We start from the raw sequence: 17,242 nt of genomic DNA, 5'->3' as shown, positions 1-17,242 counted from the left end.
CTCGTAGACCGTAAAAGCCAGAGCAATCAGCACACTAGCTTAAAATCCAAAAGTTCAGGTCCAGGTTTCCGTTAGTAAAATGAAAAACCCTGGTTGGTATTAACAGCAACGAATACAACTTTCTACTGGGAAAAGGTTTTTTCCCGTCTAGAGTGTGACTGGAGTCCCTCTCTACTTTTAATACCTAAAGGTCCGTTGGGATTAGACATACACCCCAAATTTATACCTAAAAGTGCACCCGTGGAGCTCTTCTCAACTTCAAGCTCTTAATATGATTCCCTAATCAAGTGGAGGAAGTTGTTATCGGTAACTTTGAGTTTGTAAGCGAAAAGCTTATGTGAAATTTCTCTCCAACTTTACATTTGCAAAGCTCAACCCACTTTGAGTTTCATAAATAACCGATCAGTACCCAGAAGTCATGAAAACATTGGGAACAAGAGATATCCGGGCGTCCTGAAAAATGACTTCCTCTCGCGTAGCAGGACCAAACGGTCGCTGTGTTCATCTTGCATGGTGAAGACAGACAGACTTCGACATGCATTGGCATTCGATCCAGTTGAAGGGTCACATCATTCCGAAAGAGAATTGGCTCAAACATGTCTGCTCTCAGAGATCATCATCGAGGAACCATGTCGTGCAAAAAGTCCAAAGTTACCGAACAGAGTGCATGAGAACTCGCCAACCAAGATGTCGCTTTGTCCAGATCAGTGTCGTCCTACCGATTTATGAAAAGATCTGTATAAAGGCGGGCCATGTCGACCAATCATCGAATGAGCTTGTATGAGTACTTAAGATCGGACAATGCTCATTTTGTGAAAAGCATAGCTGGAAGACTTGTTAGAAAACATGAAATGATATTTCAAATCATGCAATTTATTTGATAGAAATTATATTTTTAAACCATATCATTGGATGTAAGTTATATATATATATATATATATAGTTCCGACAACATTGATTTTTCAAGATTGTATATATAATCCCCACAGCAGCTCCATACTGCAGGAGTGCATACACGAACAGAATGGGGTGTTTACTAATCAAAACCATTATATAAAGTCAACGGCGTGCAGTCCTTTTGTGTAAAGGCATGAGAACAAAGGGACTTCCAAGTACTTCTTCCATCTCTGATCACTCAAGAGTAAAAAAGGATTTATATAATCTTATACAATTTAATGATAGTAAGAAGGTTGAATGTATCGGGCAGAAGCACTACACAAAATTACCAATAAACTACCACGACCCCACTCGAGGTTTTGAGTTCGATCGTATGATGCCAGCTGGTGACAAAGACTTCATGGTTTTTCTTCACACTTGGAAATAAACAAGGACCTGAAAATCTGCATGAGAAACTGATAAAAAAATAAAATAAAATCTTCATACAAAAGGGAGAAAAAAAAAGGGTCCGATCAACGGCCAGAGGACACAATTTGTGAACCGTGACAAACGGAATACAACAATAATGTACATGGATTGACCAGGTTTCATTGTCACGTACAAAAATGAGAACAAAGAAATGCTGTTCATACTAGGGACGTTCACTCAAGGCGATGCAACTAAAAGCTGATATCAATGGGGATGGACCCAGTCTCTCGTAACAAGCATTATCATAAATATGACATTAGCCTTAACAAACAAGTATCACGCAGATTTGTCGAACACATAGTTTGTTACATTTTATTGGTTTAGAGGGTTTTATTGAAACAGAGCTAGTTTCTACGGTCCTTCCACAGGCATTAATTATTTGCCCAATAAGCATTACCCAAAGGCGACAATAAAATCCGCATCATTTGTAATCATGGACTCAAAACTGTATTCAAGCTTAGCTGGCCTCAAAATCAGCTAGTGATTACCTCAAGTGCACAATTCATGGAGACAATGAATAAGCTAACAGAAGAACAAGATATGCCAAAAAGACTTAATATATAGAGCCATGAACAAGATGATAACTGCAAATCGTAGCACCCTAACAACTAGGCAGGGGCGAGTATACATAGCATATGCTTCTAAATAAAGGCTATGAGCTTCGCCTGCTTTCTAGGGTCCGGAGGGAGGAATTCCTCCAGTCGAATCTCAGAATTTTTGCGGATGTCTTTCAACAAAGTATCACCTTTCTCCTCCTTTATAACCTCCAGAATACTACCAAGGACGTCTGATGCGATTCCAGATTCCGTAAGGCTACCAGGCTCCTCACCTCCTTCATGTATCAATCTTCCTACATCCTTTAGACTAATAATGTTTTCTAAAATCACCTTTGCAAGAATGCCACCAAGGAATTCAGGTGCTTTAGGCGCATCATATATTGCATCGGGCAAGGTAGCAAAGACAGACTCGAACCTGGAAATAGAAGTGCATCAGACATAAATTGAACAAAGCATGAAATATTCAGGAAAAATTATTTAAGGGCTTTGAGACGCAGTTTTATGCATGTCGCTCAGGTCCTAGAACCTGAGGGTGCAAGAACTATCACCACTATTTGCACACCCATGTTCAAAAAGTCTTATCATTTCAAAGATCAAGAGGCTCGAATGAAGTTGGGACTCTAAAAAGGCAGTGATGCTTGGAATATGAGAAGCTCAAGCAATAAGCCACCACAAAAGCTCATTGAAGAAGTCAGGCCAGCAAGGAGACCAAATCGTGGAGTATAAACTCAACCGTTTTCTACCCAACTTCTACTACCAAAGCAGAACACATACCCATTGATGAGCTGCCGTTGACTCAGCAAATGGTTCCTTGATTTGCAGAGAGAAACAAGTAATTTTGTTAAACGGTCTCTCTCTATGTTCTTTCGCTCAAAAGAATCTGTGACCCAGAGAGACACCATAGTGGGATAGAAATTTGGCGCATTCAATTCCTTCACACATGAAGCAACTTCTTCCTCATCATTTGCACTGAAAGTGAAAACCAATTGCAGATCAGTTAAGTTTCAAAACTTTCAATAAACTGCATGAAGAAAGTCTAGTGTCAAAAGCTGCACTAGCAAAAAAAGAAAAACGAAATCATTGGTGACTGTAAGCACGTACTTGCAATACAAAAGGAATCTGCATGCATGCACACCAGCTTGTTCATAGAGGAGCACACACACAAACAATTTTATATATATATATATATATATATATATATATATATAGCGTAAGAGAGAGAGAGAGAGAGAAAGGCCCAATTCTGTGCTTTAAAATTAAATGCTGGTATTTGACGAAGAATAAGCCGATGAACAAAGGATAAGCTGGTAAAAGATGGAGGAAAAAGCAAGAGCAAAAAGGAAAATGAAAGAAAATAAATCATGATTAATAAATTATTTGTTCTACAATAAAATCATTGAGCTCACTAGCATGAGAATGTTTACCCACATCTCAAAATTTGGAGTCCTGAAAATGATAAGAGTTGAAAACAGGCAGCAAGAAAGCAAGGACGAGAGGAAACGTGACCATTATTGGTCATGTCTTTGTTCCCCTAAAAAGGAAAACGAAATGAAACACCAAAAAGTTTGGCCTATCGATCCATGTAAGAACAGGGAGCAACCTTTCCAATGAATGTTCTGCCATATCAGTGTAGCCCAGGAGACCTCTTCCACTTTCTTATTGAAGGAAAAAAAAAGAATAACGGCTACATGCTTGTTGATTTCAAGGAGCATTCCATCTAATCACCATCTGTAAAAAAATGGTTGACATTTCCCTTCTGCCCACTCTTCCTTCACACAGTTTGTAAAGCAGCAGCAAGGGAAGAGAGACGCTCACCAACCATGGAGAATTCAAATAGAAAACGGTGAGTAGTAAGTAGTAACAGCATTTCTTCCATTCCCAGGGACCTTACTGAAGATAGAACAGATACTGCAGCTTATGATGATGGGGATCAATTTTATCAAGAAGTCCAATAACTAGAAGGATCCTGGGGACAAACCACCAGGGTGTATGAGCCCTTCACATACAACCAGATCACTTTGTTGATTTTTCCATTGACAGGGAGATTGTTTAGTTAGTTTTCCCAATCAGCCTTAGTATCTTCCAGTGGATCGACTATTTCTACAAAGAATTCAGCTCTCCAGGGGATGGCTTTCCAAAGCGAACTGCTCGTTGGTTGTCTTGCTCCCACTCAAAGGCATTGGTTGTATGCATGCACCATTACAACCTATAAGATGCTCACACCACTTTTGCAGGCTCAATCAGCTGTAGTTGGCACTGGACTAAAAATGGACTGGTTCAATCTATAAGATGCCCAGACACTTTTGCAGGCTTAACAGCAGGAGGTGACACGACCAAAGACACTTTCTACCCTATCCCTTTGCACATGCCCAAATTTAACGCCCACTTGAATCGACATGTCCTAAATATGGATGCCTGTCTCTTCCATCCAAGTACCAGATGCACAAGTGGTGAAAAAATACTGACAAAAGCCCACCTTTCCGCAGTATTAAGGAAGAAACATACGTGCCACGAACTGGCATAGCACCACATAAATTCTGGCCATATTTACAATCAAAATTCTGGAGGAAATTCAGGTTTTCAATTTCAAGAAATTGCAGCGTTATGAGGCCAAATGAAATATGTCATGCCTAAAATCATCTAAATTGCCCCTAAAGATGCTATTACGCTATCTCCTTGAAAGCTCTCTATGGTGGGAAATTCACCACAGCAAGAACATTATGACTCAAAGTTTGCTCATGGTCCTTTCCTGGATTTGTAGAAAGCAGCATTCGTGCAATCCAATTAGGAGATAATAGCCGTAAAAATACTTACAAACTTTCTAGACTACCCATATAACTGGTCCTTACACCATCCACCTAACACCTCTCCAACTAGTGATGTCTTATCTTCCAAGACAATATAGCCTCTACCTCATTTTCTAACCCAAGGAACCTTTTACACTTAAAAGTCCCCTAACAACTTCCCATTACATATAAAGCTACTCATGAGTTTGAGTAATTCATTTCCATTATTTTAAGCTAACGTGAGCAAAAGCAAGGTATCAATAAGAAAGAATGTTGCCAACGACCGGAAAAGAAAGAAAAGAAGAAGGCAAAGAATAAACTAAAATTAATAATTATAAAGAGAACATTCTTTGCTAACTTTACTCGTGATCAATAGCACAAATAGTGCCAACCAGAATTAGGTGGCAGACCCCAAAAGAATCCTAGGCAGCACCTAGACAGGGCCTCATCAGTCCTATTTCACAAAAAACTGGGGAAAAGAGAAAGGAAGAAGAATAAGGGGAAGGGGAAATTCAGGTCCACCTCACACTTAGAACTTTTTAAGAATTAAAATTTAAAAAATTTAGAAGTATTTTGTTTGACAAGTCTAGTGCCTCAGGCTAGGCATTTAGGCTGCCACCCAGCACCTACATGTGCTTTTGACCACATAGAATTTAGGTGCATAGTCCCAACATGATTCCATGAAGATGATAATGGAATCACAATATCTTCACTATAAAAGAAACAAGAATGCTCTTATGCCTCCTTTATATGCTTTTTATGAAAGCAGAGTCAGAAATCCTTGAGAATAAGAGTGATAAAAAAACATTTAAAAGACGAAATTAATGTCATACTCTAGCATATCCAATAATTTGATGAATAACTTGAGTTCGCAATGAATCTCATTAGAAACTAAAAACAAGAACCTTACCTGTAAAATTCCTTGATTGCAGATATTGACTTTTCTCTTAGCTGTTCCTCGGGCAATTTGTCTATTGAGTTATGTGGACCAGTTGAAGATACTGGAGTATTTCTTGCATCCCTGTTCACACGATCCTCATGATTTGGCTGACCATAAGAATGTGCAGACTTCGGCCTATCAAGCAGAACACCCCTAGAACCAACCTCCTCCCGTGAATTATTTGGTGTCCACTCTGCTAGAGAATGTGTGGAACTGGAACCACCTAGACACATTCCCATTCTTCTTGCATCTCCAGTACTCACTACCGAAATATCATTTACAGACCCACTTGACATTGAGGGTTGCCCTCTCATAGACATCCCCTTTGCAAGACCACCTTGAGGCCCAAGAGTAATTGAATCATCATCTATAGACCTTTGTGGCAATGGAACTGAAAGTGTTCTGCTCTCAATAATATGTCTATCCTCCAGCCGAACATCTTGGGTACCAAAGCGACCAGATGCTGGCGTCCCTCGAAGAGAAACCAGTGGCTGTGACCCTGGAGAAGACAAGCCAGTGGATCCTCTAGGTCCATAATCAATGGCTTGTCCTCTCCTTGCAGAAGAACTCATGCCAGAACCACGAGATGCTCTTCCTGATTGTGTTTGGCGCTCCTGAGCTGCATCACGATGCACTTCCTCAATTTTCTTAGGGCCCTCAACTTTTCTTCTCTGCTGCCACTTGTTCTTTCTGAGATCAATTGTGTCTCTCAGCATAAATCGCATCCTAGAAGATAGCTTTTGATTAGTTGACAGCTTGTGCATCCTATCAAAATATGCATCCATGTGCTCTTTGGCTATGGGATGATCAATTATTGCTCCAATTGTGCTCATCAACTTGCACAAAGCTTCCACATCTTCTTCATCAGGATTCTCATACTGGCCCAGTAGCTTCTTGATGCATTCATGCATAATTCTCTCAGTTAACATCTTTTTCTTGTACAGTTCACCAATCAGCCGAATGTTACCCAGCATCCGTCTGCGAGCCTTGATCCGCTTTGCTTCTCTCTCCTCTGCAGACTGTTTTGTTTCGCCTTCTTCCTCATCTTTATCTGCTTCTGCTTCCTCCTTCTCTCCCCTCTCAAATTCCTCTTGGCATTTATTCAGAAGCAATCTTCTGAAAGTAACCTTTTCATTACCTTCAACCAGATCAGGTAATGCTCCAGCAAGACGGGAACAAAAATCAGCATACATTTCACAGAATGTTGGCTCCATTAATGCTTTATCAAAAATTTGGGAAATAACACCAGTAAGAGTGACAACATTATCAATGTTAACTTCTTTGACTTGCCCAAACAGCTTTTCAAAATTTTGAGGAGTCAGCTTGTTAAGAATGGATTTCAGTTGTCTCTGCTTAGTTTCCTCTTCGTCAGATACTTTGCCAACCTCATACCTCTTTTCAGCTTTGTGCATGACCACAGGTTGAGCATGAGGAGAGGGAATCAAGCCCTTCTGAACAGGGGGAGCACGCTGCCACCTATCAGCATCAGCATGCATTCTTGGCAGCCCACCAGGAGAACCAAGAGACTGCATAGGACCAGAAAGGATTCCACTAACATATTGTCCTCCTGGATGGCCACGAGGATTCTTCAGGACCCCCAGGTTTCCACCTGGACCTTGACGAAATGTTGTACCTGCAATACCATATGCAAGGTCTGTGCGTCCAGGTACAAAAGGAGCTGTTAATTTATTCCACCTATCCTCTTCCATGTTCCCACTCCCACGACGGTCCAGTCGAGATGAGCCGCTTGGTTGTCTATCAAATATTCTTCCACCCATATGGTACGTGTCACGGTCAACAAAGGGTGCATTCAATTGAACATTTATTAGAAGATCTGCTATATCTGATCCAATCTCAAATCCAGGAGGAAGATCCTTACACTGCTCTGAGAAGGTCATTAGGAAATCTCTGGTGTATCTTTTTCCACCTACAGATCCACTGTCATGTTCCATGCAGCACTTATTATTGTGCACTGCTTCAGACCTCTCCAAGGTTTTCAATTTAGGGCTAGAGATTTCAGCGGCTTCCTCCCAATCATCCAGTTCAGATTTGCTATGGCTGTCTTCCTCTTTGCTAGAGGCATGCTTCTTCGTATCACCTTCAGGCATCTGCTTACCATCAATGTTTGAAGACATGGTATTCACATTTTCTGATACAGCAACATCTCGCTTTTCTTCCGGTGTTTTGTATGCCATGTAAAGATCAGCAGTTGTCCCAGCAGCATCAGCCTTGGAAAGAAGCTCCCTTTTCTTCTTCTTTTTTCCAGAAACACTCTTTGGCCTGCTCTGTTCTAATGGCATTTTATCCCTGGAGGTTGACAAAGTACTTGGACTCACACCACTATTTAGGTTTTCTGAACCCCTAGAAGATTCATGTTCCTGTGTCCCTTCAGGTACAGCAGTGGCGGACTCTCGACTTGAGCTTGTGGATTCAGCTGGTGATTCAATCTCTTCAATAGACATTTTACTCTCTCTTTCATTTTGTTTTTCATAATCACCTCTAGTCAAATGTGCTGAAGGAGGCAAATTTTCAGTTTCTGCAGAATCTGAAACTGTATGAGAAGCAATAGCGGAAACACCCATGCTTTCTTCCTTATCTACATCAACTCCCAAAGCTTCATCAGAAGGACGACTCAAGGAAGAATCTGATACCTCTTCAACCGTATCTTCTAGTTCAACCTTCAAACTGTCTATTTGAACAGATATTTCTTCCACTTTGTCAACCACTGGAACCTGGTGCAAACTTGCATCTGTGCTCTGACTATTACCAGAACATCCAACAAGAGACATATTTTCTTGAGTTTCTAGTTTGGTAGTAGGTGTTTTGCTTATACTGTCTTCCAACCCTGATGCACCACTGGCTTCGCCTCTTGTGCCCAAATCATGAGGGACCAGATCCCCTGAAACTGAACTTTTTGGAATAGTTACCACTACTTCAGAAGGATCAGAATGCAAGAGCTTCACAGGACTAACTGCCTCTGCAACAGCTTCAACTGGCACTGCATCAGATGGAACAGAGCTGGTAGTCTCAGAATTTATTGGTCCTTCTGTCACTTCCAATTCTGTGACGGATCTTCCAGATGAAGCCAATAAAGTTTTATCATCTTTTGTTTCTGGAACTTCAACAACTTCTGAAGGTCTGCTATTCTCCAACTTGAAGGATGAAAGACGTGGAGTAGAGGTCAGGGTCCCATCCAACACACCTGGTTTGGACTCGTCTGTTCTGGAACCATGCTCTGAATTCATTTCACTAATTTTTGATGACACCACAGAGGAAGATTTCTGTTTACCAGCAGAGTTACAGATCTGCAAAAAAAAAAAAAACACACAGAATCCAATAGATATAGCATCTTCTAATACACTGCAAAAAGACTGATAAATTTTAAACACCATGGTGCATATACCTGATTCTCTGACTCGGACTGCTGCAGCTCCTTTCTGTTCAGCTTCTGCTGATCCTTAAAGGAATCTGACTTTTTAAGAGGATCCCATTTGCGACCTTCAGGATTCGTTAAGATATTTGCTGGATCTTCAGTTAAGGTAATAGGATTAACTGAAGAAACAGTGAATAATTGTCTCTCTTCGACAGTTGCAGCAGATGATGCAGGACTTTTAACAGTGGCATGTAATGTATTAAGAGGTGATGGCATTCCAGAAGCAGATTTTGGCTGTTCAATACAACTCCCGGGGCCAGCATCACCAACCACTGCTGAAGAAACAGTTGTCGATGAAGACTGTGCTAATATCTCTCCCATGGCAGATGAAATCAGTCTTGCCCCCTCAGTAGACCTTTGCAAATGTGAGGCGCCAGACTCCTGATGCCTTGACATCTTAACAGGTTCAGTTTGAACAACAGCACCTTTCTTCCCAGAAGAAGAATCACCAGATGGTGTAGAAGTGGAGATCCCAACTTTTCCTGGAAGTGAACCTGTTGGAGGTGGCTTCACTGTTACCTGAACAGATGCTGCTGGAGCAGTAATTACTTCTACATTTATAGTGTCCGAATTAGCTTGTGATGATAGCCCAGACCTAGATTGAGGCAAGGAGGTACCCAGTGCAACAGGGTTTGCAACAGATACAGTTGGGCCACCATGGCTAACTGGATAGCCATACCTTGTAGCTGAAGACCCAGGAGCTACCTGGGCATTAGCTAAAGGATGGGTAGGTTGACCAGCATAAAAGATTGACGGAGTATAAGAATTAGGTTGCATAGGAGTGTAGTAATTGATCGGATGGGTGGAAGAGAATGAAGGAATAGGTTGCTGGGTTTGAGTAGCAACAGCAGCATGAGATCTAGAAAGCTGAACTGTCTGCCCTGAGGATGATGTATCAGTAAAAGAATCAGTTCTCTTATCCAGTCTCAATTCTTCATGAGTTTTAGGATCAGTTATCTTGACTGCCTTGCGTGGTGTAACAAATTTGTTAACAGTCGGTTGAGGAAATTGAGCCACACTGATACCCATGTTACCCAATTGAGGCCCAAGCTGATGGTTCATCTGTGGTGCATAACCCAGTCCCTGACTCTGATGAATCATACCTTGTGCCTGCAATGGATGGGATTGTAATCCGTGAACATATAACGGCTGTTGAACTTGTGTAGGATTTCCAACAGAAAGGGGCAACGGCATTTGAAGTGAGCCAGCAGAAACACTCTGTGACTGTTGGGAATTTGGAGTGCTGTATTGTGTCGTTACTTGAGGCTGTTGAAAAGGTATAGAAATGGAACCCCCCGCAAGAGGCAGAACAGAAGGCTTAGCTGAAGAGGTTTGAGGTGGTACTGGAGTCTGAAGTACAGTGGCATCCCTTCTGGGCTGGGAAGGCTGGTTTGGCTCAGCAACATTAGTAACTTTGGCACCTAAGTCCCTTCTAGGATGCTGCTGCTGTTGCTGCTGCAGTTGTGGTGGCTGAAGGTGCTGCTTCTGCTGCTGTTTGGTAGCGACTGCCACGGGTACAGGGCTAGGTCGACTATCATTGCGTGCCTAAACAAAAGGAGAAAAAAAAGGATGGAACAGAAGAAAAAAGAAACAGCACAGATACATGCATACATTTGTACATACATACATAAATACACACACAAAGAGACAGAGATACCTGATCTCTTTTTTGCTCATCCAAATTCGGCGGTGCAGAACTGGTCCGTGCAGGTATCTGCACTAGAAATTTGCATAAGTGAAATGGCTAAAATCATAGTTAAAAGAGCCAAGAACAATTGTTCAGACAAAGTTGACAAAAACAAAGCATCAACTACAGACCTGCATCCCATTCATGAAACCTGGAGTTATGGTCCCAAATTGAAGCGGAAACATTTTTGAGGCATCTCCTGTACAACACAACAAACAATCACAAACAGCGAGTAGGAAGCATGAGATACATAAAAATAGAATATAAAAGAGAAGATTCATTGGCACTTTTCCACACAATTCTTAACAGTAGTCGGACCTCATGCTGTAGCAGTTTGTTAAAAAACATATTCAAGATTTGCAGCAAGTTGACAGAACCACATGTACCTCAATATAGAGTACAGACAGACAATCGAAGAGGACACACCCATGAAGGAAATTATTTTTACACAGAAATGAAAAAATCCAGAATGATTAATGAAGAAATATTGCAATGAAAAAGCAATTGCACATCATGCAGCAAGTGACCATGAAGCGACAGATGCACATAGACATTAGATCCAACATCCAAACAACAGTACACACTAAGATCCATGCACCGAACTGCCACATTGCCCCAAACCATAGCTATCTCATGACATGTGATGGTTGTTGATGTGTCACACTGTCACTCGACTGTTTTCAATAAATACATAACACCATTAAATAGAAAACGTGTAGCAGCTGTAGCTAAGGATGTAACTCAAGCAATCCATGCCACTGACCAAAAAATATCTCAAAACTCCATGTTCAACAAAGTCACAGGAGTCAAGAATGTCCCAACAAGGATGCTCCATAGAAGGTATGCATTGGCTTCTCTTTTCATTACACTTGATAAAAAAAACACCTTACTGTTAAGAAAATGAGGGCATAATTGGGGACTTGAGCAATGGACATACAAGACCACTTCACTGATCAACATATTCCAATTATGCAAATTTGCACAAAGGCTACGGCAACACAATAAGTCGAGTAACTCGAGCTCAACTTGCATAAGCTTGGATGCAGCTCAAGTTGTCTATTATGTGACTCAAGTGTGAAACAAAAGTTGAACTTGGAAAACTAAACAAATTAAGTTCAACCTGCACACACTTAACTCCTATAAGCTCAATTAGGCTTGTCAAAAACATTCATGCCACATAAAATGCCTTTAGGGCATGGGCCACCTTTGCAGATTTTCAAAAAAACTCCTTATACTCAATTCATATTCTGCCAAGCAAGGCTCAAGCTTTGTTGAATTCAACCACCCCAAGCTCGAGTTGTAAACCTTTTGACAATATGATCTACTCAAATTTGAGCCTACCAAGCGAGTATTAATGCCTCAGCCAAAGTCAAGCCACCCGGTTTAGCTTATGTGCAGCCCTACTCAAGGCAAATGCAAATGGCTAATGTCTCTGATATCCACGTAGTTTATGCCCTCATGATCATTATAGACATACCATGACAAACCTCTGATGAGAATTAGGAATATATGATCACTTATACACTTGTGAAAAGCACCACAGTAGGGTGGAGTTCACTTTAAGACCTTTATGTTGAGGGTAAGAGTTCGACAATCAAGGCACATTTCATGATGAAATAGGCAAGGTCTACCCAAGCTAGCACGACAATCATGGGGCACACTAGGCCACTTAGGCATCCTAGGTGCAAACATAGTTAATGCCTGCTGCCTACTTATGTTGTTCGCCTACACAACTGGTTGTTGTCTATCTACCAGCCCTAGTAGATAGCCAGCAGACCACGTCACGGCCATGTATAGTTGGGGTACAATCCATACACTAGCCAACCGACTAGGTCAACTAGTCCCTACTCCCTACTACTTAGTTGATCAACTAGTTCTTACTAGTTGGTGAATGGCTAGCATTTTGGGGGTCAGTTCTACTTTTCTGTCCTTATTGTTGGGAAGATAAATGTCGTTGCCTAGAAGGGTTTTGCACATGTTTAACGTGTACATAGAAGAATGTCCTGCCAATTGCAAACCTGGTGTGAAAATATTGACAGCAACAAAATGGGAATTAGTGACTGATAGGTATTATCTTCCACAGATGTGTATAAGCATGGATATCACCAGTACATTTATAACCCACTTACAATTTTGGGTCCAACACACTATAGAAAATTGCGTCAGCTCTTGGTTTCTTCTAATAAGAACATTACTGCATGTGATTCAACATCCTGCATACTAAATTTTCCTTATTGAACCAAAATCATTTCCATTCCGACAACATCAATGGCACATTTTCTGAACCCCTATCAACTCATTTGAAGAAGTCTGCGCTGGTGTGATGCCAGCAATAAATACTAATTGCCTAATTGCAATATGTGAATCAGTTACTTTGATTTGTATGTATGTGTTTATCTGACTTGATTTTCAAAGGTGCCCACCCCAACAACCACCTCCACAAAGCACACGACTCTGTTTTCTTTTATCTTTTTGGTTATTTAACATTTTAGTAGTTATAAAGTTGTTTTTATTTAGCTTTTTAAGGTCCCAACTCAGCCATTTTAGGAATGGTGCATAATGACCAAGTAGTATTCTTGACTAATTAGATCATTAAAGGAAGCCTGGGCTGTTTATACCTTTTGGGATGCCTGCAGGCATTAAAACTATCTGCCTGAGACTGTCCCTTGGCCCATGGGTCCTGGATCAGAATACTATCTCTTCCAGAGTGGTGTATTCCCTGGGATAAATAGACTTGGTTTGTATTTTATTAAGTGAAGAAATACCACTTTGCACTATGGTGAGTTCACCACCAATAAGGAAGCCCAAAGGATTCTAAGAATTCTTGTTATATGTTTGCTCCAACTGTCAACCCCTGTCCTTGTTGGCTCCAACCTTCAACCCTTGTCATCGACATTGAAAAAAGGTGGCCACTTTCTTTCATACTCCATAGTTCATACTCAATAATATTTTTCTTAGCAATCACTTAAGAAGGTTTTCCCCAAAATTCTCTAAAATATTCCTAGGAAAAGATTCATAAATTTAAAAAAAAAATAAAAATAATAATAAAAATAATGAAATTATGGGTCTTCTTGTCATTTTATTGCATAAAAATTGGCAAGCATTCATAGAAATCATTCAAATTCTCAAAGAAATATATAATATATACATAAAATTTATAGATGTGAACAGCATATTTTTCTAAAAGGAAAAAAATATATCTTATTATCATGCTGATATGACAATATTATTCCAATTATCTTAAATGATATTTTGAACTATTTTTGCAATGAATGTCAAGATAATTTCAAACTTTGATGGTATCAAAATTGTAATGATATGCTAAAATTGATGCAGCAAAGTAATGCGGTGCACACAAATCAAGCACAGGACATCAGATTGTGTAACGAACCTTAATCCAGGTAACCTACCTTACAACCAGCTTTCACAAAACAAAACAGAAAGCTACATGACAGTTTACAGGATCCGAATCATCTACGCCCCTCAAGGACAGTATGACTCCACGAAGACCATGAGATCATGCAATTTTCATGGAAGATTTCTGGATTGTACATGAGACTTGCAAACCTAAAAGCACATCCACCAAATGGAGAATACCAAATAAGAAAGACAAAGATCACCAAGCCCGCATGTTGCATGTCAGCATAGACAGTCCAAAATTGATTGTATTACCATGGTTACACAAATCAAATCAAACTGAACATGCTTTATGACTTGAGTTTTCAAAAAAATAATTGAGAATAAAGTCAAAATTTGAAAATTCCTTCAACAATATCTAGGTTCTATAACACCTTAACTTTAATCAACAATGCCCCCCGATTGACTATTCAAAGGAATAGATCATACAATCTGTTCTACATGCTTAAGAATATAATAACACATAATGTAATAGCGCAGGAGAGAGAGAATCACTATCAAGTTATCTGAAAATATTTACTACATAACACAAAAATAAAAATGAAAAAAAAATGTTTCAGTGCCTTGAATTGAACCTGATGGAGAAGCTATTGATGTTGATTCTGATGAAGCAGCACCAGAATGAGAAGTAGGAACCCTAGGAGGTTGTGCATTTTTTGGATGAGAGTGATCGACCTGCTTAGTGACATCAGGGTTTGCCATTCCAGAGGGTCCTGCAATGTCACTTCATGAGACCCATCCACACAACACTAATACATGTTTGCGAGTGATTACAAAGGAAAGTGATCACGGCCCCATGGTGATGAACAGAAAGCCACATTACTAGAGAAGAGAATAACGGTTCCAACTTGATAGTGCAATAAAACAAATACCAGGCAAAGGAACCACAGGTTTCTGGTTATGCAGGAGTGTTCCATTCTGCAATCCACGGCTTATATTCGCTTCAGAATTTGTTGCAATGTTGCTCACCCTTGACTGCCCTCCTTGTCCATTACTCTTTTTAAAACTGTAACAAATGATATCTTAGTTAGCAACCAAATGAAAACACAAACAAATAAACGACTAAATGTAAAAACAAGCATGGAATCGCACAATATCAGTCTGGTTAGACCAGAAATTTATGTATCTATTCACAGGAATGAAAACAAATGACAAGCGATCCAGACAAATAAAGCCTCCGGAAAGGAAAAAGTAGCTCCAATAATTTTGCACCATTAACTTTCTAATTCATTATGGCAGAATGCATGTCTACAAATGTGGAAAGGGTATGTGCCACCATGCATAATAGAAAAGTAGATACTAAACTGGATAAGTCAAGCTACATTAAAAGTCAAAATTCAAGTAAACTGGTACTTCAACTAATTTTAGATTGTGAAGAGTTCCATTGCAGAAGCATCCTGCAGACAAGCTACTTATAACATTAAAATGAAGGATCTTAGCAGGAACAGGAAGTATAAAACGGACAGGGAGAAAATTTAAATTAAAAAAAAAAAAAAAAACATAATAGTGCTGATTCCTTTGCTGGTCACCAGAGAATTTGTCTTCATCAACCGACAGGAGGAAGGTGATCAAATAACCTAAATAAAAAATTGCTTCAGAAATCAGAACATTGAAAATGCCTACACCGAAGAGGTAGCATTAAGACCGTAACCGCAAGTTGTCATGTTGTGGTTGCATGAAGGCAAATTCATGAAAATAACTAAGTCTTTTTAACGTGATTGCTTACTGAAAAGTTCCAGTCTTTTTCTGTCATCCCATGAGAACTTTTCCAAGGGGGAGGTAATTGAAGTAAAAACCAGAAATAAACATGATAGCGAGAAAAAGCGCATCGATCCACAAGAAAAATAAAGAAATTTCTCCATGAGAATTTTTCCAAGGGGAAGGTAATTGAAGTAAAAACCAAAAATAAACATGAAAGCGAGAAAAAGGGCATCAATCCACAAGAAAAAGAAAGAAATTTCTCTTCATGCATGATAACAGCTGCAAGGACTGACAACCAATTTGACCGACTTCAACATGATACACCAATAACGTTAAAAGCAGAGAAGCAAAAGAAACCATTTTAGCAAATTACATACAAGTAGACACGAAATCATCACATCAGCAGCCACTGAATTTAACCACAAATTACATAACTGGTAAAACATAAAAAACCAACATCAAGCAGGGGTAAAAGCCCTAGATACGATGTCCTCCAACTAGTAACATATGTAAAATGAGTTCTATAACCGTCACAAGCAATGAAAACCCACCAAACCCTAAATCCAATATCAACCATCGCCTAACAGAGAAGCAAGAGAGAAATTCGTAGACGGCGATTTCACAACCACAGAAGATACGCAGACCCATCGAGGCGACCATCAAAAACAATACCCAAGTTTCCGTCGGACCCAAATTCAGAAAAAGACCGGAGGAAGAGAGGAACCTCCTGTTGGCGCTTGCCGATGACGACGAAGAACTGGAGGAAGATGGAGGAGGGGGGGCGGAAGAGCCCGCGCCGGCGGCGCCACTCTTTACCGCGTTGGCGTTGTGGAAGCCCCTCTGATGCCCAGGTCCACTAGATCTTCCAGATTTGCGGGTGTGCTGCTCGGCTCTTTCCACTCTAGATTGATTGAGGGACATAAATCCGGAGCGGCTCTTTCAAATTCGGGTGTCACCTACCACCTTCTCGATTCCTCGAGTCTGCAACCAAAAACACCCGACGGGTCCCCCCTCAATTCCAACCAAACACGCGAGAACCAAGCAGGAAACGACCGCAGGGAGGGGAAACCCTAGAAACCGCGGCGTGCGTTTTCCGCGCAAGATCGGAAATCGTTGTTATTAGAATAGAAAGTTCGGGAAACGGAAGAATGCAGATAGATTTCGATTGCCTCACCTCTGAAAGAGAGAGAGAGAACAGAGAGGTGTCCGTCTAATAGGCGGGAATCATGACGTGGATGAATCAGGCGGTCGACGACGAAGGCATTGTGGGAGAGAGAGAGAAGAAGAAGAAGAAAAGAGGGAGAGAGTGCGTGTGTGAAGAGTGAGAAGGGCAGAGATAAAAATACAAATATACGA

At 40.5% G+C, this 17,242-nt stretch overlaps 1 protein-coding gene across 3 annotated transcripts; it reads right to left on the bottom strand.

Moving 5' to 3' along the window:
* Positions 1 to 1,906: 1,906 nt before the first annotated feature.
* On the bottom strand, positions 1,907 to 17,242 carry LOC116252980 (eukaryotic translation initiation factor 4G-like). 3 transcript variants are annotated; one of them, XM_031627658.2, is made up of 11 exons: positions 17,061 to 17,242; positions 16,611 to 16,867; positions 15,058 to 15,191; positions 14,761 to 14,898; positions 10,900 to 10,967; positions 10,739 to 10,795; positions 9,392 to 10,626; positions 9,052 to 9,139; positions 5,619 to 8,953; positions 2,697 to 2,891; positions 1,907 to 2,337 (listed from the first exon to the last, which is right to left on the bottom strand). In XM_031627658.2, exons 2-11 carry the CDS (start codon positions 16,805 to 16,807, stop codon positions 2,007 to 2,009), a joined length of 5,778 nt encoding a protein of 1,925 aa, XP_031483518.1. In that variant the 5' UTR covers positions 16,808 to 16,867; positions 17,061 to 17,242; the 3' UTR covers positions 1,907 to 2,006. The 3 variants fall into 3 exon arrangements, with proteins under 3 accessions (XP_031483518.1, XP_031483515.1, XP_031483513.1); XM_031627655.2 differs by having other exon boundaries at positions 9,052 to 10,626; positions 16,611 to 16,956; XM_031627653.2 differs by having other exon boundaries at positions 9,052 to 10,626.

This window comes from Nymphaea colorata, chromosome 4 (assembly GCF_008831285.2).
Source record: "Nymphaea colorata isolate Beijing-Zhang1983 chromosome 4, ASM883128v2, whole genome shotgun sequence".
NCBI classification, from domain to species: Eukaryota; Viridiplantae; Streptophyta; class Magnoliopsida; order Nymphaeales; family Nymphaeaceae; genus Nymphaea; species Nymphaea colorata.
This window is presented reverse-complemented; position numbering and strand designations above follow the sequence as displayed.

Coding starts and splice junctions, on each gene's coding strand:
- LOC116252980 (XM_031627655.2), bottom strand. CDS start 16,807: ATGTCCCTCAATCAATCTAGAGTGGAAAGAGCCGAGCAGCACACCCGC. Junction 15,192..16,610: donor TCGGCAAGCGCCAACAGGAG/GTTCCTCTCTTC, acceptor CATTTGTTACAG/TTTTAAAAAGAGTAATGGAC. Junction 10,968..14,760: donor ATCAATAGCTTCTCCATCAG/GTTCAATTCAAG, acceptor TGTGTTGTACAG/GAGATGCCTCAAAAATGTTT.